Below are 27725 nucleotides of genomic sequence, written 5' to 3'. Positions count from 1 at the left end.
TTAGGGAAGCTAAGCAGAGTAATAGCAGAGGATATAGAGAAACATAATAAGCAAGGGGACTCAGCGAGCAAGGGGACCGAGCGAGCAAGGAGGACTTAGCAACGAACAGGGAGACCGAGCAAGAAACATAGCAAGAGAGAAATACATGGAAAACTGAATAAAGCATAACCAGCAAAGCCGAACATAAGAATACACAGAACACAGAGCATAAGGAAATCCAGGAATGGATTACAGCAAAGGGATAACTGTAGCGAGACAGGGGAACTGTAGCGAGACAGGGGAAACCAGAGATGAGCAGCTCCGCAGCTAGGATGGGGCCTGACAAGTTTAGATTTATCCCAATAAAACAATTAATGAATTGGCCAATATATCAGATTGAAATATAGCTGAAATAATGTAGAGCTGAAATGAGCTAAGTGAGCTAGTAACAGAGATAACCCTGTTGTTTAGGGTCCATGTATTTGAAGCTATGTGACATCTATTTTTTACAATATACAAGAGTTTTTTATGGTCGAATTTGAATAACTTCCATGCTATTTTTTAACGCATGAAGTAGATTACAATTTATAAAAAAAAATGCTTAAGGTATGTTATATACGCTTTTCTGTATTTTTTTACCATATACAAACATTAAACAATTTTATTGTAAGTGGTTAGGTAAATATTTACCATCTTTCTCAGTCTGTGGTCAGGATTGAGCCTGTGCATGAAATCCTGTGTGTTCAAAGCTTCCCAAAGCACAGATGCTAAATTATAAATGTCGGATGCTTGTGAGTAAATCCCTTTGTGTTTTACTTCTGGTGCGGACCTGAAAAAACACAAGTCCGAAAGCGAACTATAAATTTGAAAGACACACATTAATTTATCAAAACGTTCCTCATTAAATAATCCACAATTGTAGTAAATTTTTCAAGAAAATATGACCTTCAAGTAAAAAAAACAAAATGAATGCAAAATACTTAAATATGTTTTAATTCCAAATATCCATTGTTATATATGTTTTGCAAGTATAATTAGTAGACTTATACATTCAGATTTGTTCGAATTGCAAAGGAAAACGAATCAAAAATCTACGAACTTGAGTCAGAAGTTTGCGGGCTCTTTCACTCCCACTCTATTACTACTTCTGCTACCATGTCTTGCAGGTCAGCTTCCATGTCTTGCATGTTCTCGTTCTTCATCTTCTTGTTCTTCTTTTTGCTCTCTTTTCTCTTCTTTTTTCGTCTGCATCTCTGTGGACATAATCTCTAGGGGAAACTTCCGCCAAAATGGTGGAGCTTCTTGTAAAGTCCTCTCCCGCAAATTGGAGGATTGGTAAGAGGACGCCACCGGGAGCTCCACCATTTTTTGCCCTCCTGGAGGTTATGACTGCAGAGAAGCAGGCAAACAGAGAAGAAAGAAGAGAGGGCAGAGAAGAGAAAGGAGAAGAAGAAGAACATGCAGAACAAAAAGATGCAAGACATGGAAGTGGTTGGCAGAGAAGGTAGGGAAACATTTAGAGAGCAAGATAGACTGAGTGGACAAAAATAAAGAGTGTCAGAGAGAGTGTGAGAGAATAAGTGAGAGTAAATGATATTGCACATGTCTAATAATTTTTAATACAATAGACTACAGAAAACTGCATAGTACATTGTTTAAGAAAAACTGTAAATACCATTTTTCTGCATCGTGTGGCATCATTTTATAAGCATAGGGATTAGCTTGCTTTCCTTCAAGTGAAACGGCTCTTCCAAAATGACCAACTTTAAGTGTGCCCTTTTAAAAGTAAACAATTATAGAAGATATTACTTCTCTGAAAGTATAGTTATAACTAAAATATAATGGAACAAAATACAATTCCATGGCTGAATATGCAAAGCACATTATGATTATATCTGGGAATTTTACAGCAAATCAGCAAGTCTTAGGGTGACAATATTTGGAGCCGATTCTTTCATATAATACTATACTAATTTAATGATACCAGAATATCCCAATTCTTCTTTCCAGTCTACTGGTATAAAGTTGACTTTATATTTATCTCCTGATAAGTATTAATGTTAGTAAATACACACTCTTCATGATAAACTATCAAATAAATGATTTAAAAAACCTCAGTGTCAGATCATTTACAAAATTTCTACTTACGGACATGACACATTGCAGTTTAATCACTAAATAATGACTCAAAGATGAGTTGACCTAAGGTGTAACAGTTCACTATATACACTCACTGGCCGATTAATTAGGTACACCTTGCTAGTACACCTTGCTAGTACCCCCTTTTGCCTTCAAAACTGCCTTCATTCTTCATGGCATACTTTCTACAAGGAGCTGGAAACATTCCTCAGAGATTTTGGTCCAAATGGACATGGCAGTTGCTGGAGATTTGTCGGCTGCACATCCATCATGCACCACATCCCAAAGATGCTCTATTGGATTGAGATCTGATGACTGTGGAGGCCATTGGAGTACAGTGAACTAATTGTCATGTTCAAGAAATCAGTTTGAGATTATGCGAGTTTTGTGACATGGTACATTATCCTGCTGGAAGTAGCCATCAGAAGAAGGTACACTGTGGTCATAAAGGGAAGAGCATGGTCAGCAACAAGACTCAGGTAAGCTGTCGGCTTTAAACGATGCTCAATTGGTACTAAGGGGCCCAAAGTGTGTCAAGAAAATGTCCCTCACGGATTAACACCTCAAGGTTTGGGGTAGATAATCCCCCCTCAGGGTGCTGCTCGGAGAGACGGACGGAGAGTGTTGACGCGATGACGTGCTGACGCTCTCGGAGGCGGATCCTATGAGCGGTCGGAGCCTGGGATGTGATGGCGGGTAAACGCCGGCCTCGCGGGTTTCGCTGACCTCGCGGACTTGACGCTGCCCGCCTACAACACTCACAGTGGGGACCGGGGCAACTGAAAAATATAAAGCAACGGAGATCACAGTGCCGAGACCAACTATGTATAAACATAGCTCGCGAAGCTTGAAGGACTAAATTTGCTCTCCGGCAAGTAGAAAAACTTTTTTTTTTTTTTTTTTTTTTTTTTGGACATTTTTCATCTTATATATTTTAATACAGAGTAATGGTAAAGGAAGAGAAGGGAAGGGTCTGAGGTGAAAGTCTTATGACTAAGTGGTTAAAGAGTGCTTGAAGAGGTTTTCTGAAGCTAAATTGCTTGTTACACTGATGTGTAAACTTAATGGTAATATGAATACGCCATAAAACTCTAATTGAAGTCTTGTACTTAAACATAAACTGACCTGATACCATTTAAGGAAGTTACTATTGGGAATTAAAATGGCCTCAAGAAAGCAAGACCTTAAACTCCATTCGAAACGTGGCAAACAGGATATAAAATTGGACAAGAGACTGTCTTTTTTTTCGCCTCAAAGCTCAAAAGAAGCAACAGATAAATCATCCTCTGATCTCACAGATGAACACTTCTCCCCAGACCTTGATCGAGCAAAATCTCAAGAATCAATTACACCAGAATTATTAACTTTAAGCCTACAAGACGTGGTGACTGAATTAAAAAAAGAAATGTCTAATAACCTAAGCGACTTCAAAAAAGAAATGAACATAGTAGTTACTAAAATGAAAGAAATGGAAAATAAACTTAAAGATCTTCAAATGCAAGTCAATACATTACTTGAATACAAACATTTTGCTACAAACCAAATGGAATCAATGGAATTTAAGATTGGCAACCTAGAAGATAAAATCAACAAAAAGAATCTCCGTTTCAGGAATATTAAAGAAACAGAACATCCGGAAGATCTCTCCTTAATAATGAAAGAATACTTCCAATATTTGGGGGTAAACTTTAAAAATTTCGAGGAAATTATTGACATTTGCTTTAGGATCCCTAGACCTAAATCAATCTCTAAGGAAGTCCCGAGGGATATACTGGTCTGCTTTCACTCCTATTATTTTAAACAACAAATCTATAAAGCTAGTAAACAGAAGAGTATATACGAAGGCAAATTTAAGGGTGTAATTCCATTACTAGACATTTCATACAATACAAGAATGAAGAGAAAACTATACTCCACTGTCACGACTATATTATGGCGAAACAAAATTAGATTCAGTTGGCGCCCATTAGCAAAAATTGCAATTTTTTTTGACAATTCAATAGAACAATTTTCGTCTCCGGACGAAGTGAAGGAATGGCTAAAACTGAAAAATATCAAATAGAATTTTTTTTTTTTTTTTTTTTTTTTTTTTTTATTGGGTTTCATTAATATACTTTTTTAATATAAGTGCCATATCATAGGCGACATATTAGTCATCGTTATACACAAATTGAGGTATACTCAAGTGGAAGTAATTAAAGCTGTAAATTAAGGTTATTACAACTGCAGGGTTATAATTGCTATAACTATATTGAACATATGTCTATAATGAATTGCAATTAATGGCGATGAATTGTAATTTTTTTTTTTTTTTTTTCCTCCACACAAACTAATAAATTTATTATTACTTTAAATAAATCTTTTTAGGGTTACACTGATCCAAATATACACTTGAAGCGGAGAATACTAAATATCCAGTTATTAGGGATAAAACATTTTAGGGTCACATATATTATATCCAAATAAAAAACTGCACGGAATTTTTACCCTAAATAAATTATTTACTAGATTCTGACTTTTTTTAAAGTAGTGCAGAGATATGTACGCTAAAACTATATAAGAAATAGTACGAATTTCTAGTTTAAATATTTTAGGGGGGTACACTAGATTTTTTTTTTTTTTTTCTCTCTTTCTACATCACACTTTATTATTGCTAATGTATTATTAACTCATATCTATATACATATACACTTACATACCACTAGGTGTTTTTCTTTTTTTTTTTTTTTTTTTTTTAAATATATATAATATATAGGGCTGGAATTAAGTGACACTAAACTTAAAATCACTGTAGGGACACATTTGTTATATTTTATTATATATTCACATCATAATAGTACGGAATTTTTTCTCCTAAATTAATTATTCACTAGATTCTGATTTGTTTAAAGTAATGCAGAGATATACACGCTAAAATTATATGAGAAATAGGATGAATTTAAATATTTAGGACCCCACTGTCTTAAATATATATTTGAAATAGAGAATATTAAATTCTCTGGAATTAAGTGTCACTAAACTTAAAATCACTGTAGGGTCACACTCGTTATTTTTATAATTTAGACACTGTCACTAGAATTAAAAATACAAGAGCAATTTATTTTTTTTTTATTTTTTTTATTTATTTATTTTTTTTTTTTTTTAAATAAAGTAGTATTATAATAAATATACTCCTTTAGAGTTATTTTGGTTTATATCACTACATATGTAATGGGGAATATAACTATACAATTTACGCCAGTTAAGTGGGGTTATTAAAGGCCCTTAAACTTAAATTAATGCAGGGACATACATGTTATATTTATACAAGAAATAATATGACACTTTCGCTTAAATATTTTGGGGGAATATACAATTTTTTTTTTTTTTTTTTCCCTGGTCCACACGTTGAGTAAGGGATATTTACAATCAAAAGTAGAGGCTCCTACCGTATAAAATTCCGCCTACTGCGTTTTAAACGCAGAGCACCTTAGTTTCTTTCCAAATACAATGGTTAGGAAAGAACTTGGATGGAGCTTTTGCTCCAAATTTTATGTTTTTTGTCTGGTACAACACTCCCTTTTCCGCGATAGGGAGTCTATACCAGGAGTATTGTCTTGCTTACATAAAATCCTTAAATTGGGAAGGGGAATGAGGAGAGAATTAGTTAATAAATGGCTATAAGAGTTATGTCTCTCAATGCCCAAGGGCTAAATTCAACGCGAAAAAGAGGCCTACTTTACGACACATTAATAAAAAATAATATCCAAGTGGCCTTCCTTCAAGAGACCCATTGGAAAAAGTCAGAGAAACAATCATGGGGGGGTAAGAAATTCCCATTAATAATCCAGGCCTCTTTAACGGAAAAAAAAAAGAGGGGTGTAGCCATTGTTTTTGCAGAAAATTTACAAATAAACATTCTAGGTCAGGATTTAGACCCTGAGGGTCGCTTTATTATCCTTGTTTGCAAAATAGAACACGCTATATTTACCTTTATTAATGTTTATCTCCCAAATAAAAACCCCATTCTGCTCTTTCAAAAAATTATAGATAGAGCTGAAAAGATTCAAAAAGGCTGTTTATTAATAGCGGGAGATTTCAACTGTATAATGGATCCGATTCTAGACAAAAAAATTCCTAATGATGGTTTAGTAGATAAAAACCTAGTTAAACAAGCCAAAAAATTGACAACTATTTGTAAAAAAGAAGATCTTTTCGATATTTGGCGTACTCTCCATCCATATACAAAAGATTATTCACATCTGTCTCGAGTATATGGATCTTATTCTAGGATCGACCTTTGCCTGGGCTGTGCTTCTATGATAAGGAGAGTTAAGAAAGCGTCTCTAATAGAAAATACATGGTCAGATCATAGTTTTAATGTTATAGAGATTGGTAATAGAATAGTAGGTGCGACTTCATGGAAGTTAAATGACTTCATCTTAAAAAATAAAGAAAATAGAGAATATTTATTAAGAATGTCAGATTTTTTCTTCAAAGAAAATATGACTCCTGATTTAGATTCGGCTACAATCTGGCTTTCTTATAAAGCAGTAATGAGAGGATATCTTATCAAAATAAGTAAACAAGATAAAAGAAATAGGGACTTGGATTTGTCTGATTTATATATGAATTACTTTAAACTGACTTCCAGTAATAAAATCGCTCCTAAAGTAGATAATTTAAAAGCAATCAAGGAGATAAAACAAAAAATAAACATTAAATTAGAAGATAAGATTATAAAAGCTATTCATAATTTAAAATTAAAAAATTACTATAAGGGGAATAAAGCAGATAAGATCTTGACCAAAAAACTCAAAAATAAAAGATCAGCGAGTAAAATATCAAAAATCATTGAAGGAGATAAAATATTCTTATCCCCGGGTGGATATTGGCCAAGCATTTAATAATTATTATAGCGACCTTTATAATCTAAGTAAAGGAGTTTCAGTAAGAGAAATTGATGAATATCTTAAAGAAATAAAAATTCCAAGAATATCAGATCTTCAAAGAGATACTATAAATCAACCAATAACTATAAAAGAATTGACAAAAGCAATAGACCATCTAGAAAATCAAAAAACTCCCGGTCCCGACGGATTTGGTAATAGCTTTTATAAAATCTTTAAAGATTCCTTCTCACCATGTCTTTTGTCGACTTTTAATGAAATAGCATTAAGCTCTAAAACGCCTGCCGAATTCCTTCACGCTAATATTTTACCGATATTAAAACCTGAAAAAGATCCTACTAATATAAGAAATTATAGCCCAATTTCTTTAATTAATGTGGATATTAAATTATATGCATCTATACTAGCAGCACGCCTTAAACTAATAATACCCTCTATAATCCATACCGATCAGATTGGGTTTGTATCGAACAGATCGTCTTGTAATCACACAAGAAGAATGTTTGATATTATAGAACAATCAGAAAATTCGAGTATACCCCTCCTAAGTCTATCTTTAGATGCCGAAAAGGCGTTTGATCGCGTTGGATGGGGATATTTAAACACAACATTAAAAGCCTTTGGATTCGAAGGTTGGTTTTATGAGGCAATTAAAACATTATACTCTTCCCCCATGGCAAGAACTATTGGCCCAAATATATGTTCTAATTGGTTTAATCTAACCAACGGTACAAGACAAGGATGCCCACTTTCTCCTTTATTATATTTAATTTCGATAGAACCTTTAGCAATAAAAATAAGAAATAACACAGATATAAAAGGTTTTGTAACCAGTAAAAGAGAATTAAAAATCTCTCTATATGCGGACGATATTTTAGTTACTCTTACCCAACCCCTTACATCTCTGCATCACTTAATGAATGAAATTAATAGATATAGCCTGATTTCAAATTATAAATTAAATGAGAATAAAACAATAGCTCAAAGTAAAAATATTGCTTTAGATTCACAAATAACTTTAGAGAAAAAATATAAATTTAAATGGACTAATAAAGAGTTTAGTTATCTGGGAATTCGGATAGCTGCAAAACCGGAAAATCAAGTAGAGATAAATTTTATGCCTTTATATAAACAATCAAATAAATTCTTAAGAGAGTGGAGATATCTTGACATATCATGGTGGGGCAGAGTCAACACGATTAACTATTATATATTGCCAAAATGGGCATATCTCTTCAAAATGTTACCATACAAAATACCAAGACCGTGGTTAGATATGGTCCAATCATTATTTGATACATACATTTGGAGAGGGAAGAGACCAAGAATAGCTAAATCGATTCTCTCTAAGAAAACCAAGCAAGGCGGATTAAATTACCCCAACATACATTGGATATATCAAGCCAATATAATTGCCCATGTAAGTTACTTACAAATAGAACAAAATAAAGAAGAACCTTGGTATATGATCGAATCTGATGCTATTTCTAAAAATGACCTAGAATATTTACTATGGACGAACAATTTAAAATCTAACATCGATCTAATAAATTTAAAATCTATGACTTTAACTCAAACTTTATTAGAATGGAATATAATAAAAAAAAGAATAGGTTTACATAATAAAGTCATAAAAACAGTACACATAAAAACTTTACATTACATTATTGAGGACTTTACATTGGATCGATGTTCAATTCTAAATACTTTAACCTTCTCTGATATAATGACAAATAATGAGATCTGTCTATTTTCAGACTTGGTTGAAAGGATACAACTCTCTAATAAAGATATGTTTCAATATCTACGTATTATAAGTTTTCTGAGAAAACACTTACTGTCTACTAGCCCTTTGAACAATTTTCTTGAGGTTATCTTTTCCCATAAAAAAATAAACTTGTGACTAATTGTAATGAATTAATGAGATTAAGCAACAAAAATTCTACACCTACAAGCTTAAAATCCTGGGAAAATGATTTAAATTTAAAAATACCTCTAAAAGAATGGAATACAGCTGCCTACCAAATAAATAAGGTAGTTCATTGTTTAAATTTAGTAGAAAATCAATATAAACTATTATATAGATGGTATTTAACCCCCAAAAAATTAAATAAAATGTATCCTCATGTGGCCCCTAATTGTTGGAGATGCGGTGATCAAGACGGCTCTTTTCTACATATGTGGTGGCTTTGCAAATTGGTTTCTCCAATTTGGAAATATGCCTTTGAATTGTTTTATCAACTATCGAATATAAAAGTCGATAGGGACCCCAAGATTGCGTTGCTCCTTTTAAATATAGCACATATACCAAAAGAAAAAAGACCGCTAGTGATACACTGCCTAGCAGCTGCAAAAATAATAATAGCTAGAAATTGGAAATCTACTGAGTTGTTTCATATGGACCATTACTTATCTCAGCTGATCCATCAACTAAATATGGAAAAGGACATTAGCTGGTCTTTCGATATAACGGGTAGAACTACATGGACTTACCTTAATTGGCTAAAAAAAGCCCAGGACATTGCGAGACAAAAATAAAAAAATAAAAACTCAATAATTAATATAATGGAAAAAATTCTCTTCTCTCCTCTGAGGTTCCTCCCCAATGTTTATTTGAAACGATATATTTATATGTTTATATCTGCGTCTGTCTATATGTATGTTGATTATATATTAGACTCCGAATGTCTTTAAAATAGCTGTATATTTATGAATTCTTTGTCTGTATATTTTATACTTTTCTAATAAAAAAAAAAAAAAGAAAATGTCCCTCACACCATTACACCACCAACAACCTAAACAGTTGATACAAGGATCCATGCTTTCATGCTCTTCATGTTGTATACCCCAAAGTCTGACCCTGCCATCCGAATGTCGCAGATATAGTCAAAACACATCAACATTCTAGGCAACATTCTTCCAGTCTTCCATTGTCCAATTTTGGTGAGCCTGTGCGAATTGTAGCCTCAGTTTCCTGTTCTTGGCTGACAAGAGTGGCACCCGGTGTGGTCTTCTGCTGCTGTAGCCCATCTGCTTCAAGGTGCGACATCAAGGTGCCTTTCTGTCATCTCAAACCAGTCTGCCCATTCTCCTCTGACCTCTTACATCAACAAGGCATTTTCCGTCCACACAACTGCCGCTCACTGCATATTTTCTCTTTTTCTCATTCTCTGTAAACCCTGCAGTTTCTGAAATACTCAGACCAACTCATCTGGCACCAATAGCCATGCCACATTCAAAGTCACTTAAATCCCCTTTCTTCCAAGTAGCCAGTGAGTATATATTTTCTATTATAGATCAAAGCTGGCACATTTCTACTGTGAAAAGCTGGTTCTGAGCTAGTCCTGTAAAGTGCATAGTTTGTGAACATGGATGCACCACTTTACTACCACTATAATTTCAAGGGGGACAGAATCAAGGGAAACTCTAAGAATAGAGTTTAAAGAAATTCTACTGTATGAAATTCAAAATGTGAAAAAGAGGAAGTTTGGACAACTGATTGAAATTACTGAAGAATTAGGATAAATATATTTATACTTAAAAAAGGAAAAAAAACACCAATCCCTAGAACTGTTTCTAGTGTATTACTTGTATTACTGGTTTGTATAACAAATGCCTGAAACATGCTACTTACCTCACATGGATTGACATAAACATGGCAGCAGCGCAAGTCACAGTGCAGTATATTATGGAAGTGCAGCTCTTGCATGGCAGAAGTAAGCTGATCAAAATATGACAAAAGTTTGTCCATGCTAATGTTCACTTCAATACTATTCAAAGTGTGGGTGTAATCACCAAAAGGGTAATATACCTGTCAGTAAAAAAATACAATGTGTTATTCTAGGTGAAGGATTTAACCTAAAGAATCTAGCCATAGTTCAGCATAGTTAATAATGATATAGAAGTCTACAGAATGGATATATATATATATATATATATATATATATATATATATATATATATATATATATATATATATATATATATATGATACTACTGTATCATTATATGGGAAGTATGTATTTAGGTAGTTTACTAACCCTTTATTGGTTGAATTTCTAATAAATATAGAATTACTAAAAAGTTTGTATCTTAAGCTTGCTATACTATTGTATCCTTATATAAACTCTATTATACTTGTGATTTTGATTTCCACTCCTGCATTAAAGGAAGACTCTGGCCATTATATGCACTTAAATGCATATGAAAGCTGCATGGTCCTTTTTAATATCCATGGTGTCTCAGCAAATGCTGCAGACAGGGATCATCTAAATCAATGGCAAGAATCATCGGAACATGGGACAGCTGCAAATTCTACATTGATAAGGGTTTTATTATTACTCACCAGTCATGTGCACCATTCTTTAGTGGTGCTGTCAGGGACAGTAAAGCCCCTCTCAGGCTCCTTAATGTTGATAAGCCACATTAACCCCTTAAGGACAATGGGCGGTCCCCAGGGCCGGCCGAAGACTTAACGCCGCCTGGGGTGAAGTTTAAAATGCCCCAGGCGGCGTTAAGTACATGTATTTAAAATACATGTACGGGCTTTGTTATTAAGGGGTTAAAAAGAACTATAGAGTTGTGCTGTGTTTATAGGCTAACTGAACAACATTAGATTGCAAGATTTTGAGACTGCTCTAGCCTTTTCTTCTAGCATATGATGACAATTGCTAAATTTCCACTTAAAAAGGACTGTTTGGTGCATATGCACATTTAGGATATGTATTAACAATTAGTAACTTACCAGTTTTGTTGTGTAGGAACCATGCAGAATTTCCATTACTTGTAAAATATTTGGGTGATTTAATGTTGTAATTTTTTTTCTGGTGCTAAGGCTCATTTTATATGACACTGTTTCATGAAGACGATCATTCTGAAATGTAGAATGCATACATTAGAAAACATACATCATTTTATATTTTGTATTATATCTTATTAAACATAACATTCAAGGTAAAATATGTTGCTTATTGTAGCTTAATTTATTAACATGTACTTGTAATAAGTACAAATAGTTTGCAAGCTACATTCCAAACATATATTTGGGTGATTTAATGTTGTAATTTTTTTTCTGGTGCTAAGGCTCATTTTATATGACACTGTTTCATGAAGACGATCATTCTGAAATGTAGAATGCATACATTAGAAAACATACATCATTTTATATTTTGTATTATATCTTATTAAACATAACATTCAAGGTAAAATATGTTGCTTTTTGTAGCTTAATTTATTAACATGTATTACTAACTTGTAATAAGTACAAATAGCTTGCAAGCTACATTCCAAACATATAATAAAGATGTCCTACCCGTTTGCAGCCATCATGGTATATTCTCCTACTGGTATCTTCCTTTTTCTCATGTATAAATTTACCTTCAACACACAAAGTGAGGTACATGGGTACATATTCATTTATTCCGAAAGTTTTACCTTATATGAATTACTTAGCACACAGTAATTAAAAATTGTAGCCAAATTTTTAAACAATGTAGAAGTCACTTTTTAGAACGTTGTTTACAAACTGTATGTGTTAATTCATATAGCTCTGACACCAGAAACTGTAATTCGAACATTTTCTGAAACATTGGAATTTTAGACATGTTTCTGTAGAAATCCGCTGAGACAGAACTCATACCATTAATGTTGAGGTAACCCTGCAAGGAAAAAAAAAATGGTAAGAAGACTGAGAAAAGGGATTTTTTAAACATACTTTCTTGTCATGTCACATATGCCACCAACATTTCAGGTTCATTCCGGATTCAAGTTGCAGCTGAAACTTGGCAGACAGGAAGCATTGTCAGCCTCCGGCCTAACCCTAAAAGCTACATTGCAGCAGAACAGAGCTCCATTTATTTTAAAGCTCCCTGGGCCAGTCTGGGGAAATGAGAGGATCGCCTCAACTGGCCAACACTCCACAATGGGGAAGCTAACAAGGACAGTGCATGAAAATTAGGCGGTCTGATGTCATTACTTAGGCCACCTGAAGTTTGCAATTTATATTAAATATGTTTATAAATCTGAAAAAACATTAAAGTAGTTGAAAATAAGATATTCACAAATCTGTTTGATTGTACCCTTGTAGATGCAGGAGTTACTTTATTCCAAAGACAGACTGGGTTAATAAAGCATCAATAACAATAAACAATACATTGTGACCTAAAGATCACTGGAAAAGTGACCAGACAACCTTGAAAAAACAGTTCCTGAAAAGAATATAAGCATGGTAGTTTCAAAGGTTGCCATAACAATGTTATACTAAATAAATATTGCAATATGGGGCAATGTTTTTGATTGAGTGTTGCAACCTACTGGGCTCTTTGTTCCCTCCCCAGCATGCCACCAAATAGAGGCATCCAGGGAGATTGCTAGGTCCCAAAAGTTGCAGGGCGCTGCGCAAACTGCAACCTCTGCGGAATATGCAACCAAGTCTATCTGCTTTAAACATCCTATTTTATTTCTACATTTTATTAAACATCCCATTTTACTTTATGTACATACTGACTTGCCCCAGCACTCAGATTCCACCAACAAGATTTGCCCCAGCACCCAGATTGCACCCTGCACAAATATGGCACCCGGAGTGGTCTCCTCTCAGATCTCTTGATCCTCCCCCTTTCTCATTAGACCTTCCATTTCTCTTTATCTACAACTTGCCCTTTGCTCTCTTTCTCTCCATTTTCTCTCTGTCTCTCCTATTTCTCTAAATTTTATTTGCTCCTCGTGATTACCCGGTGCTCTGCATTAATCAGGGGCGGGTTAGAGGGAGATCTATGATGATGGAAACTCTGGGGCTACAGCATGCTCCTTCTTTATTCAGGGCTACAAAGTTGAGATTTGGTGCTAAAGCATGCTCCTTCTCTATTTGAGGGTTTGAAGCTGAGAATCAGAGCTTGGCTCCCTAAGGACCCCCCTGGGTGCATCATAGATATGAAGAAAGGCGTTTCCCGTAAGTGGGGTAAATCTCAGAGGGAACTTTAAATAGACACTCCAGACATCATATGCACTTTAATGCATATGATAGGTGAGATGTCCCCCCTTGTAAATGCATGGGGGATACTGTAGCAACCCAATATGCATTTGTCCCTTCCCCTACTATCAGCCATGTGCCATGCAGGAGATATGTTTGCCAAACACATATTCTGCTGTGTAGTATACTTGCCACATGTCATTTCATCCACTTACTTGGGAAACACTACATGATGAACATTTAATTAGACTTTCTTAATGGAATTTAGTTAAACCTACTTGCTCACCTTTCCAAACCCATAGAACTACTGCTTTAAGCAAAGCCTTGATGAACGAAGAAACCTCTGATAACGCCCCAAGAAAAACAAAATAGGGCCACTGTTCTTAAAACAGTTTACACAACACCTACATTTTTGAAAACAGTTTTAGCTGAAATAAAATGAACACTGTACCCTTTGGATGTCTGCAGGATTGATGTAAGCACACACTGATTTAACTGCGTAAATTGTGTCTTTCTTTGGTCCTAGAAACAAAAGAAAATGTATAAAGTGTAAAAACACAAACCAAAGATGAACATAATGAAAATTATGAATATGCTTATTGTATTAATACAACATAGAGCTATTGTATAGTCCCATCCAAGCTTTTCACCAATTTCAAAGTCTTTCAAAAATCCCATGCTGGGATGTCCATGTAGGTAAACTATATATAGACTTCACACAGTCTATATCAGTGGTATTTAAGTTATCTCTCCCTCCCACCCAGGGGCGTAACTAGACGCCTCAGGGCCCGGGTGCGAGAATCTGTTAAGGGCCCCCCCAAAAAAAACATGATTTTTACCCAACAATTTTTTTTCAACAAATTCAACAAATTCAATTTACATATTGAATCATATCTGTAAAAAAATCAAAGAAAAAGGGGCGCATGTACAAAGGGCATAATCCAGGGGTGTCCAAGTTTTTTCTGCAGTGGGCCACTTCATCAGAATTGTATACGTTCGCGGGCCGCACTCATTTTTCACTGTGACAAAAAATATGGCCTTTAATAAAATATGCAGATTAAAATAAAGTAAAATGACACAAAACCTTTACTCTGCCTCTCACTGATTTCTGGGCCTAGAAAGTTTTGCGACTACAAATTCAGGATTCCCTAGATTTATTCTAGGGATGAACTAAAATGAAAATTCTGGACCAAAACATTCAGGGTTCACTTAGCCAAAACCGAAAATGACCCCCACCTTTAAAAATAATAATAAAACCTCACATTTTTAATAAAAGTAGGTAACACACAATTGGACAAAATTAGCAATATGACTTGGCATGATAGGAGTGTGATTGCTAACAGCAATCACACTCCTATCATACCCAGGCAACCAGTAAATGCTGGTACCTAGGCATGATGGGACTGTGCTCGCTGTGATTGCTGTTAGCAATCACACTCCTATCATGCCAAGTCAGCCAGTACATGCTGGTACAGGGTGGCTGTAAGTGATGTGCAGACCCCATACTGCTGGCAGCATCACTACACAAGGGGGGCAGCTAGCTAGGTTTCAGCATGTACTGGCTGACTTGGCATGATAGGAGTGTGATTGCTAACAGTAGTCACAGTCCCATCATGCCTAGGTTCCAGCACTTACACATCCATCCAGTAAATGCTGGAACCTAGGCATGATGGGGCTGTGATTGCTGTTAGCAATCACACTCCTATCATGCCAAGTCAGCCAATACACGCTGGTACAGGGTGGCTGTAAGTGATGTGCAGACCCCATACTGCTGGCAGCCTCAATACACAAGGGGGGCAGCTAGCCAGGTTTCAGCATGTACTGGCTGACTTGGCATGATAGGAGTGTGATTGCTAACAGCAATCACAGTCCCATCATGCCTAGGTTCCAGCACTTACACATCCATCCAGTAAATGCTGGAACCTAGGCATTATGGGACTGTGATTGCTGTTAGCAATCACACTCATATCATGCCAAGTCAGCCAGTACATGCTGGTACAGGGTGGCTGTAAGTGCAGACCCCATACTGCTGGCAGCATCACTACACAAGGGGGGCAGCTGGCCAGGTTTCAGCATGTACTGGCTGACTTGGCATGATAGGAGTGTGATTGCTAACAGCAATCACAGTCCCACCATGCCTAGGTTCCAGCACTTACACATCCATGCTATCACACACACACACACACACTCATTTATTCATATAATCATTCATTCACAGATTCATTCCCTCAATCACACACACTCATTCAAACACCCTCCCCACCCCCTTACTTGCACTGCAGCTCCTGGATGCCGCTCACAGACTTCAGCAGGGGGCGCGGCCTCCCTCTGCCTTCTCTGATAAAGCACAGAGGAAGTAGGATGTCACGTGAACTCCGCTTCCTCTGTGCAGTCCAGAAGACCCTCCCACAAGTAAGTAGCAGGGCTTGAGGTGCGGCTCGCGTAAGATCGGTTGCCCTGGCTGCACCTCGAGGTCTCGCGGGCCGCATGTTGGACGCCCCTGCCCGATTTCGGACGGCCCCTTGGCTTGGGCCCCCCTGCCGCCAGGGCCCGGTCGCAGTCGCGACCCCTGCGACCCCGGTAGTTCCGCCACTGCTCCCACCCTTACAAAGGCACCCAACACCAGTCAATATCAATCAGCAACTAAACAAAGGGGTGAAATAACTCCTTCGCAATGAAGGAGGTAACAGTATGTGTGATCAGCATATTTAGGAACTCTCCGGGTCGAGGGAGCAGGGTCTTGGCACGTCCCGCACCCGCTCCCCGCTCCCCACCCATTTTTCCTTTAAATGGGGGTGTTTCCCACTGCCGTCAGCAGGAACTGACGCGGACGTCAGCGGGACCGCCCACTGACATCAGCGGGACCGCCCACCGACGTCAGCGGGACAGCCCACCGACGTCAGTGTTCAGTCCTGGCCGCAAGGTATGATGATCAGCACGGAGATCAAAAAGGGAAGTAGGGAAACAGTGTTTGTTCTTCAAAAAGCTTTCAAAAAATGTAATAATGTAAAGAAAAAAAAACAAGCATTTTTTAAATGAAAAATAAATACTTTTACCACAAATTATATTTCTAAGAAATTATCAGGAGTTACTGTGAAGGTACAATAGAGACCTACAATGAACACACATGGTTGTATAGTAATGTTGCCCTGTTCTCTGATAAACCAGGGCCAAAAAAGTTTTCAAAGCATTTTCAGAATGGTAAAATAGAGAGAAAAAAATAAAACAACTTTAAAAATGTAGTGTAGCATAGTGCCTCTTGCAGTATTTTGGATCTTTTCCTCTTTTAAAACATACACATATTGTAGCAGTGACACCTATACAGTAAAAGAAATTCTAAGCTAAATTGCAAAGGGTGTGCAAAAATCCATAGTGTTATTTTTGGCATTTGCTTTGAAAGAAATAGGAAAATGGTTGCATGAAAGCAGTAAGTTTTCTTTTCAAAAATATATACTTTTTTTAACCAGTAACAGTTTTAAGATCTATATATATATATATATAGCTTGTCTGTAAATTACATTATATAGCTTTATTTCTGTAACAAACTAGAGAAATGCAGATTGATTAAAAGTTTGGTTTACATATGTATAACATAAATACCCAAATTATCTTTGTATGATTCCAGTTCTTGTAGCAACGCGCCAATCACCATGCGTTTGTCTGCCACGAAGCCTAAATTAGCACTTAGTGTTGTCCATAGATCAGGTGAAATTGAGCCTGGAATGTTAGGTTTGTGGCATGATATAATCTGCAGAGATTAAAAAGCGAACTCATTAGCTAGTAAAAGATTTCTTTATAAGAATAAAATAACATAAATGCAAAGAAAAATGCATTAAATTAGCTGTCACTTTACATTTACAATACAGATAGGAATAGCTGAGGAGGCATATCTAGTGAAAACAAGCTCATCCCCTTAAATTTCAGCTTCTATTGTTTTCTGTTAATCTTTTCAAAGAGCCCAATTGTGGAATCTACCACTTAAATTTGCTAAAATATACCATATAGGAAAATATCTTATTTAAATGCATGTTATACGAGAAAAAATGGTTTACCAGCATTTTTTTGGTGCTTTGCTCCATTCTAATCAAGAACAATAATGGACAACGTTTATTCAGGAGATGAACAACAACTGAATGCTCTGCTCACATTCCTTTTTTCCAAGTGACAGTTTAAAAGTCAATATATTTAAAGTAAAAAAATGTGCCTTTGCATATCATATCAAAATCTACAGATGGCAATAATACATACAATCAAAAAGTCTCACATTTTACAAATATTCAAATATTTTATGTAAAAAAACACATAAAAGTGTTCTTATTTTTCCTGTTTATGAGAGTTAACCACAGTACAGGGGCGTAACTAGAAACAATAGGGCCCTGGTGAGAAAATTGCCCTGGGCCCCCCTAACTTCATCAGCTGGTCTGTGCCATCCATGCCGCTAAACAACTAGTATGTGCCTTCTTTGCCCCTTCTTCCAACAACCAACATATGCAAACACACTTACACAAATTACACACTTACTGACACTCACTAACACTCTCCATCTTACCCCACTTACACAAACATGGTCGCAAACACCTACACATTCATGTTCACACACACACACAAGTACACATCCATGTTCACACACACAAGTACACATCCATGCTCACATACATACATAAATACAAACACATATACATACATACATAAATACAAACACAGATACATACATACATAAATACAAACACAGATACATACATACACTGGTGTAACTACAGGGGCCGCAGAGGTCACAGTTGAGAGAGGGTCCGTGCCTCTAAAGGGCCCGGTGTGACTCCTGCGACCACTTGTTCCTGTCTCCTCATACCGGGTCAAAATAGTTTAGAAAGGGCCCTTCCGACCTATTTTGAACCGGTACAAGGAGACAGGAACAAGGGATTGCAGGAGTCGCAACAGGCCCCCTCGACCGCTGCGACCCCTGTAGTTACGCCAGTGCCACAGTAGAATGTTCATCAAGCCTTCTGCCCTCAACGAAAGGTACATTTGAAATGTATAACTCCTAATACTGGGCTGGTGCTGTGAAATTGGCCAGGCTCTGTCTGGTAACCAATCCCAACTTGGTATCACCTGTTCTTTACAATCTCTGCTACTTTAATAAAAATAATAGATACTGGAAATGCATTATATGCCCTTAATAATTAAAGTAATGTGAAACATATACCTCATTAACAAACTGGGATGCACTGAGATGAGCTAGCTCTTGGAATGGTTGCCTGCCATAAAGAAGAATTGAATAAAAGGTTGCAGCGAGCATCCATATCTCTGTGAATTTAGAAAACATTCTGCTTGACAGGGTTTCAGGAGCACTAAAATAAGCAGCAACTGGTTCTTTATAGTCACCTTGAGAAAAAAAAAAAAAAAAGAAACATTAGGAGTTGAATTATGAAAAAGCTGAATTCATATTTCAGAAATTCCTGATCCTTGGATCTGCCTGATTATCACTCAGACTAAAGTTTTTCAGTGGAATAAATTAGACAATCTGCTATCAAGCTGCCTCCTGCTCATGTGTGGGTCCTGCTTAAACCAGAGTTTCATCTGAGGTATAGTAGTCCTTCTGGAGATAAAGCCTTGGGCTGCCTAGATGTATAGGCAGTGACACATTTTGGCTGGGTCTCTCAACCTCCCCCAGACCCTTATATCTCCAGCAGCTGTCCTCTATACTGTGCCTTGTGATTGGTGCTACATTTTAACAAAGTGCAAAGTTTTCTATGGAGATCTCTAACTTCCCAAACTGGTCCACAGAGCAATGAAGCCTGACTGGACAAATGGTTGATTTGTCCCCAGCGACATGACTTCTGGAACTGATTGCCACTGAGGAAAGGCCAGAATACGCCATGAACAATTGACTCTTATTACCATAGTCTAACCTGCCACTGCTTTTATGCAAGGGTGTGCAGGTGATGGAAAACAATCTATGGCATGAAAGACTGTAGTTGGTCCAGTGTAGTGGAGGGTGAGGGAGTAGACGAAAGCTTGCCTGGACTGGTATAAGGGGTAACTGTCGTAGAGACCTGCCTATACTCTTTAACAATTAAAGTTTTGGAAATTACAAAACCATATCCCACCCCATACAATTGGCCATGCCAATTGGCTAGTATGCACCAAAAGGAAACGTTTTCAATTATTGTGCTTCTGGCATGATATTTGAATTGAATTGTTTTTTAATTATTATAATTGGCATATTCAGGACAAGAAAACCTTAGTTAAGATGAAGAGACAGTGTGGCTTGTATGCTGTCTGGGGTCCTTAAACTAACTGAAACCAGTTTGGATTAACTTCCATAATAATAATAAAACTATTTTGCTTAATATATGTCTTTTAGAGTGCATAATATAAGGCACTAGTAAAAGGCTACCTTTAAACATTAGTTAGTCTGCCATATTCAACATATCGCAAGCCTATGGATGGAACGACTTTGCCATTTCTCACCTGTGCCACGTTGGTCTTAAAAAACGCCTAATTAATGTAACAGGATCAAGTTTTTATGTTCATCACTCATCTTTAATTCACTAGTTAGTGGACAGAGCCCACTATCATTGCTGAGAAAAGCGAGCAATAGCTTTCCAATGTTATTTTCAGATGTAAACATATTAAAGTCACGCTGTATGGTTAATGAAAATCTTACAGTAAGTGGCAAATTATGTATAGTTTAACCTTTATACAAACATTCATGTACTTATACCTTCTGTTACAATCTTGGGTCATACCTTGAAAGTATAAAAAGTCATAATCTTCTATGTATTCATGTGTAGGGTCCACAGCTTCTTCATTCAAAGTGCATTTTGCGTAGAGGAAACTGGAGAGCTTTACTTGAAAGGAACCATTCACTCCAGGAAAAACTTCAAAGCTCGCAGGTGTAATGTCACGGAGGACAACAAAATTCCTATGGCAATGGACAACTGCATTGGTGATCTCAATTAGTATATTAGTAATTTCTGACCATGTAAGCTGATTCTCCTTGTCATGTAGGAAATGCAACAGTGGTTTGCCATGCTCCACCATATAAAATGGAGGTACGCCACTAGGTGACATGTTCAGCAAGTGTACAATATTATCATGTCCTTGACATCTGGCAACCGCTGTTGATATTTCTTGAAAACTCTCATAAGCATCATCTGTATAATTAGTTTGCAGGATATCATTCAATGTCTTCTGTCTAAGCATACAGACCAATGCATCTCCTGTTGAAGTAGTTGTTTCAAGCGTGAAAGTGTTCAACATTGCTTGACCGTGACCTTTGAATATCATGTCTGGGCAGATACTCAGTAACTTTTCACGGATACATCTCTCAACAAGGTCATCACAAACTCTTATGCACGTGCATCCCAACTGGCTGATAGCAATGCCTTTTAAATCTTCACTAAAAAGCAATGGGGAAATGATGGTTCTGACTTCACTCGAAGGATGATAGACAAGTTTTTTAAAGAAATGTTTAAGAATGCTCATCCATTTTTCCTGTTTTCGTCTCTTCACTTTCAGCCAATCCAAAATAATTTCAAGAACTTTTAAACATGCACCAAGAGCACCTACTAGCAAAACAAATAACAATTGAAGAAAATCCAACTAAGGTTTGCCATGTATTTGGATAATAACAATCAAGGAAGATAGATAATGTGGATATTTGTGGAGCTTAAAAAAGAAGGCACAGCGGGCAGGGGATAGGGATAAGGAAAGTAAATTTGGGAGTGGAACTTTCATCCATTTTTTAACGACTTGAAAGGACTTGCAATTTAATGATCAGATGTGCTTGACATTTCCTTTCTCCCCTAACACATTTCCCTCCACTGGCTTTATCTTTTAGTCTTAGTTCCAAACTCGCAACCCTAAAAACTAGCCTGCTTTCTTAATCTCTACTACCCAACACTTCATGTTCTCATCACATCTTTCCTAACTCATACCTACAAGACGTTTTCCCTCTTTATTCCCACAATGAGGACCCCAAAAACATGAATGTTTTTTGTTTTGTTTTTACTTATGAATGAAAACACAGCTCTTAAACAATCTACCTTTTGTATAGTGCTCCCGAATATATTCTGTTGTCCGTTCAACCAAATCAAGAAAAATGCCAGTGTGCTTGTTCTGCAATAATGCACAAATATCAGCAAAAAAACGTATGCCATACTCTGTAGATTTTTGAGCAAAGATCTGTAAAGATAAACAGAGAAAATGGATATAATAGTAATGTATAATAGTCAATGTAATCATATAGATGCAGATCTCATGATCGGGTGTCTGGTTTCATCCTGTGCATTTGGCAAGGGACAAATGTCCCCTGCTAACACTCAACAATGTATGGATGCAAATCAACACAAGTACAAACTTACTACAAAATTATTACAAACGTGGTCACGCATTTTGACCGGAAGAAAGGAGATTTAGTCTAAAGGAAAGAAAAGGGTTTTTTTTACAGAAAGGACAATAAGGATGTGGAATTCTCTGCCTGCAGAGGTAGTTTTATCAGTCTGTACAGATGTTTAAACAGCCACTGGATGAAGACTTGCAAAAACATAATATTCAGGGATATAATTCTTAAATTATGGAGCGATAGCTAGGATTTTGTTTCCCTAGTTTGATGCAAAAAAGGAAAGAGTCACAAACTGTATTTGTGTTTGCCTTCTTTTGGACAAAAGTTTGCGTTATCAATTCTAAAATGGCTGCTGAAATTGGGTAAGCTCAATCAAAGCTTAGTGAAACTAAACAGTGCACTTAAAATGGCAGATTATCCATTGGGACTCTTTTTGAGCAGACTATCCTTCTCATCCTCTCTCCAATGAGCAATGTACTGGTTTTGTATGGATAATTTGCACACTGTTTGTTAGAAGGGAACAGTATACATTTGAGGAAAATTGATTAATTTTGTTTAGCTTGAATCTGTTATACATAGTAAGTGCTTCACAAACCACCAAGTTCCTAAAAACGTTGAACCCACATGTTTTTTTCACAGAATGTTTGTGTGGGAAATTGTGAAATATTTAAATTAAGACATTGGTTGACTCCAGTAAGTGACATAGGCAAAATGAGATTCACAATGAGTCAGACATAAGATTTGGAAAGCACATATTATTAATCTTTTCGATGCATATATTTTTAATGAGCAAAGTGGAATAATTTGGTACTCAAGCTTATGATTTGCATAAAGGCCTACCCCGCTTTAAGGACCTTCACTTTAAGGGCACTCACGATGTAAGGACAGAGTTACAGCTCAGCCTTTCCCCTGTTAATGTACGCTTCTTTCACAAGAACGGACATTACCGCATGATGCCAGCACTGTTCGTGTTTTTAGTATTTCACATTTTGTGGTGGAAATAACCTGTTTCACTATAAATACAATTTAATTTTACATACATGCTCTGGACTCGTTGTGTATGCCTGCATAGGAGGTAGAATAAACTAGTAGAAAAAAGGTAAATTATCCATATCAATCAGACAGTGTCTACATCAATCCAATTCATCAGAAACAAATATAATGATCTAAAAATATCATAAATATCATCATTATTGAATTAATGACAAGTATTAAAGTCAAGCAGCTGATTCTTTACCTTTTCCGTGACAAGCACCAAAAATATGTGTTTTATATCCCAAGGCAGAGCTTTTAGATGTTTCACAGTTGCAGCAAGCGCTTTCATGTTTTCACCGGTGCCAAAATCTTTGTGATTTACCAAGTACATACAGTTTTCTAGCATTTGAATGCGCACAGCATTCTTGTCTAGTTGGTTCGGCCAGGTCTTAATTTTTGTGAGCAATGAAGCGGTGAGCTTAAGATAACTTAGTTGATAGAGCTTATCAAATGGCTTCGGACTGGTTTTATTTTTTTTTAATGTCAATGATTTCATGTGGGCCTTTAGGTCTGTATCATTATATTTATATATCCTAAAATAGGTAGCAGCAATAATCCAGAAGTATAATTTCACAAACTCGTTGCTTATCTCACAACGTGTTGTGTACTCTTTTTCAGCCAGGAATCGCACTTCTTTTTCAAATCTTTGTAAACTTGTATTCCTACAAAATTTTGAAATATCTTTCTCAATACATTTTTCCAATAGTTTTGCTGCTTGATGACTAATCTTTTTGTCGTGATGATGGCAGTGGCTCAGGAGCACATCTGGAGAAGCTGTACATTTAAGATCCTCCATGAGAATATCATTTCCTATTGGTGGGAAAAAGAACAATGTAGGAAAGGGATTTGCACATTGTATTAGCTTTTATAACAGAAAGTATAACAAAGATGGGCATTGTAGCATTTGTCCTAAGAGAAGTTAGTTTAAAAATATATATATATATATATATATATATATATATATATATATATATATATTACACACACACACATCACATTCTAAAAGCTTTCAAAACTTCAGAGGTTCAACACTGCTTATGTGACATCTTATTCTATGAATGTTGGTCCACTAAAATGGATCACAACCTTCATACACTCTAAGTTAGCACAGAAGAGCAACAAATTATGAATTTAATTTTACATAAATATTAATATGTACCTATCCTCTACATAGCCTTTTCCATTATTAGAAAAAAAGCAAATTAATGTTTTTAATGCAGCTCCGTTATTCCATTTTTTTTTAAATATCAGGGTTACCAAGTTCTCATTAATATTTAAAATTTAGATATGTCTAGTTACGATTATTTAAAGTTTGTATAGTTTTATAGGAAGCCTACTTACCCATCTTAGGAAATTTGGAGCAAATAGCAGAGATTTCTAGAACAGAATATAATAACACATAAGATGATGCCAAATCTTTATACCTGGCATAAACAACACTTTGGAATTGTCACATTACAACTGGTGCTAATGTAGATTAAATTGACATGATGCCGGATGAGCTATGAGAGCGAGAGTTTAGAAATGCAATTTAGCACTGTTTTAATGTAAGTAAAATGTACAGATATTGATAAATCAACCCAAATAAACATGATGTATCAACACTCAAGACTCTTCCATTCTTCACCATCACCAATACTAAAGTTGAGTGTAAGAAGTGAAATCTTAAAGGGTAAAAGTAAATGTGCATTGTTTGTGCAATATAGCACTCAATGCCAGGACCAAATTTGTCAAAACTTATTGTGTTTTTTGTTTTTTTACATAAAATAGGTAATAGGATATTCAAGAATTTAGTGCATATAGTAATGCTGAAATTAAAGCTAACTTTGGACAAACCAAACTGTAATCATTCTATGTAGCTCTAGTGATATTATATTAATTTGCCATGTACTTGGTTCTCACTCTGCTTTATATGTATATGATAGGTTAGCTATACAGACAATATGCTAGCTATTTATCCAATAAACTAGTACAAACATTTTTTATAAATACCCTTGTTTTCTTTAATGCATTTAGTAAAATAAATTAAATTACCTTCACATGAAAAAGAAACATTTCTGGTTACTATTTGACTGGACAATCGAATATCTGGTTTCTTGATCAGAGCTACAAAGCAAAGACAGAAATAGGAAATTTTAAGCAATGTTGAGTTGTCATACATCAAATGTAATAAATAATAAAAAAAAGATCAACTTACTGTGTCTGTAAATTTCAGATGCATTGGAACTCAATGTTGATTCTAGAAAGCGGCATAATGAAAGAATAGACAATAGGTTTATACAGATATATTGAATAATTGACAGTTCATTGAACCATTGCATATTTAAATGAATACATTAACACATGGTAACATTTCCCACCTGGCTCATTTTTCATTTCATATTTTATTTTTCTTTCTAGCAGCGAGATCTGTCTCCGGTTCCTTTCAATTGTCTGAATTATCTTTTGTAGTAAGCGCACATCATTTACACTCATGGAGTAACTTGTTTTTGAAATTAAAATAGGGTCAGCTTTGCTTGAATCAAATGAAAGAAGCACAATTCTATCTAGATAGTCTGGTCTGAGAAGAAGATTCCGAAGGGATGAAAAAGTCTTGTCCTTGTAGACTGGCACAATGGTTGTTGGGATTATGGTGATTGGATAGCTCATGGCTTGTATAATGAACTCCCCTCCAGTTATGTTTCTGGAGCCATGATAACAATTGAATCCTTGGTCTTCAAGAGGTTTGACAATGTGCTCAGCCATGAAATCATCAACTTCACTCTGCCTTGCATTTTGAGGACATGGTGCTGATACAATATAGACATCATAGCAAAACAAATCATGAAATATTATATCACCTGTTAGAAAAAAAGTGACCATTAGGAGTGATCCTTTGTCATTGTTCTATTTAACATACTTTATATATAATGTCTGATCATATATTGGTTACATTCAATTGCATATATAGCTTGTCAATGAGAACAATGCTATCTATTCAATCTCTCTAATATTTCCATTATCTAGATCTCAATCTATGGTTACCAGTATTTTTAACAAATGTTGAAAGAAAGCCACATTACGAGAGTAATATCATTCACAATTAAAATATTTTCATTAAATGAACGTTTCCCATACCAATCTGCCTTTGCCCGCAGTCATCACAAACTGTGCCATATGGTTCACTCATTTCAGTGTAAAGCCTTTCTTTTGCATATAAACCTGAAAATGTAAAAATGTTAAACATCTATAGTACTTAAAACATCTTTTAGATGCCTATGGAATGTTATTTGACCAATTATACATAGAACATGTGATTAATCAAAAATAAGTTTGTTTATATGATGGTATTTGAAAAGCCATGTTAAAGCGATGTTGGGACTTTAGAAAGTTTTTTGAAGATTATGTTCACTTTTATATTAAGAGTGATTACAACACAGTCATCGCTAAGGTGTAAAAACTTAGAAAGTAAGAGAATAAGGTGCTTTTTCTAGGCACTCAGAATATTTTGAGGGTATAGGAAAAGGTTATGAAAAAAGAAATTACAAGCAAGACTGCTATATACATTAAACAAATATTAGACCTCAAATTATATTAGGCTTCAAATGACAATAAGGCTAAGGTCTATTCATTAGAAAGGGAGCTTGGAGGAGAAATGAACATCATTTAGTAACTAGAACCCAATATGGTAGTGGTAGTAGTAATAGTAGTAGTAATAATAATAACTATAATAATCGGTTTTATTTTATATATGGCAAAAAAAAAAGTCCCACAATAAAATAGTTTATTTCTGTTAGATACCGTAGTCCAGAGAAAGTCTAATAGAGACTCTAGGATTTATGCAAAATTCATCCTATATAGCCTTGGTCTATCCTTGGTGGCCAAAACACTATTGATTTTAAAAGGTATAAATAATACAGAAGTAAAATAATTAAATAAGTGATTTATCAGGCTTAAATATATAGCTTAAAAAAAATCATAGAAGCTGAGAATTGCAAACAAGAAGAATTGGTCTCACTTGTCGTTATTGGTGATCAGATATGTGCTTCAGCTTTGACCTGCAAGTGTCCTCCTGTCCCGGTTTTGGATGTTTGCTGAGTCTTCAGTTGCTTTCCTGCTGATACACAGGATAACCATGAATACTACTCTAATAAAACAAAGCAATCTCTCCATTATTGTGAATTTAAATTGTATAATATAATAATAGCAGCTCATTGGAATCTTACTCCAGTTGAAAACTTAATGTGAGGTTACCAAACATGAAGACCATACTTACTACTTTAAGCTTCACTTTGGCATTGGACATAAACGTATGAGCGTATGAGCTTTTCAACACAAAGATGCTGAAAGTCAACATCATTCTACTTGTCATTTCCTGAAAATACAT

The 27725-nt window shown here is 35.7% G+C and overlaps 1 protein-coding gene across 1 annotated transcript; it reads right to left on the bottom strand.

Moving 5' to 3' along the window:
- LOC128468238 (uncharacterized) lies at nucleotides 1-27725 on the bottom strand. The gene is made up of 19 exons (XM_053449927.1): nucleotides 27593-27725; nucleotides 26477-26560; nucleotides 25720-26199; nucleotides 25557-25598; nucleotides 25394-25465; nucleotides 24701-24736; nucleotides 23562-24169; nucleotides 22026-22164; nucleotides 20727-21545; nucleotides 19181-19359; nucleotides 17578-17725; nucleotides 14429-14499; nucleotides 12646-12664; nucleotides 12319-12383; nucleotides 11752-11880; nucleotides 10642-10818; nucleotides 1655-1755; nucleotides 670-808; nucleotides 1-9 (listed from the first exon to the last, which is right to left on the bottom strand). Exons 1-19 carry the CDS (start codon nucleotides 27723-27725, stop codon nucleotides 1-3), a joined length of 3450 nt encoding a protein of 1149 aa, XP_053305902.1.

This window comes from Spea bombifrons, chromosome 11, assembly GCF_027358695.1.
Source record: "Spea bombifrons isolate aSpeBom1 chromosome 11, aSpeBom1.2.pri, whole genome shotgun sequence".
Lineage (NCBI taxonomy): Eukaryota > Metazoa > Chordata > Amphibia > Anura > Pelobatidae > Spea > Spea bombifrons.
This window is presented reverse-complemented; position numbering and strand designations above follow the sequence as displayed.

Bases quoted from the DNA above. Each gene is read 5' to 3' on its own strand.
- LOC128468238 (XM_053449927.1), bottom strand. From the start codon at position 27,725: ATGTATTTTCAGGAAATGACAAGTAGAATGATGTTGACTTTCAGCATC. The intron at 26,561-27,592 runs GTAACCTCACAT...TTACATTTTCAG, and splicing joins AAGTATGGTCTTCATGTTTG to GTTTATATGCAAAAGAAAGG. The intron at 11,881-12,318 runs GTAGGACATCTT...TCTACATTTCAG, and splicing joins ACCATGATGGCTGCAAACGG to AATGATCGTCTTCATGAAAC.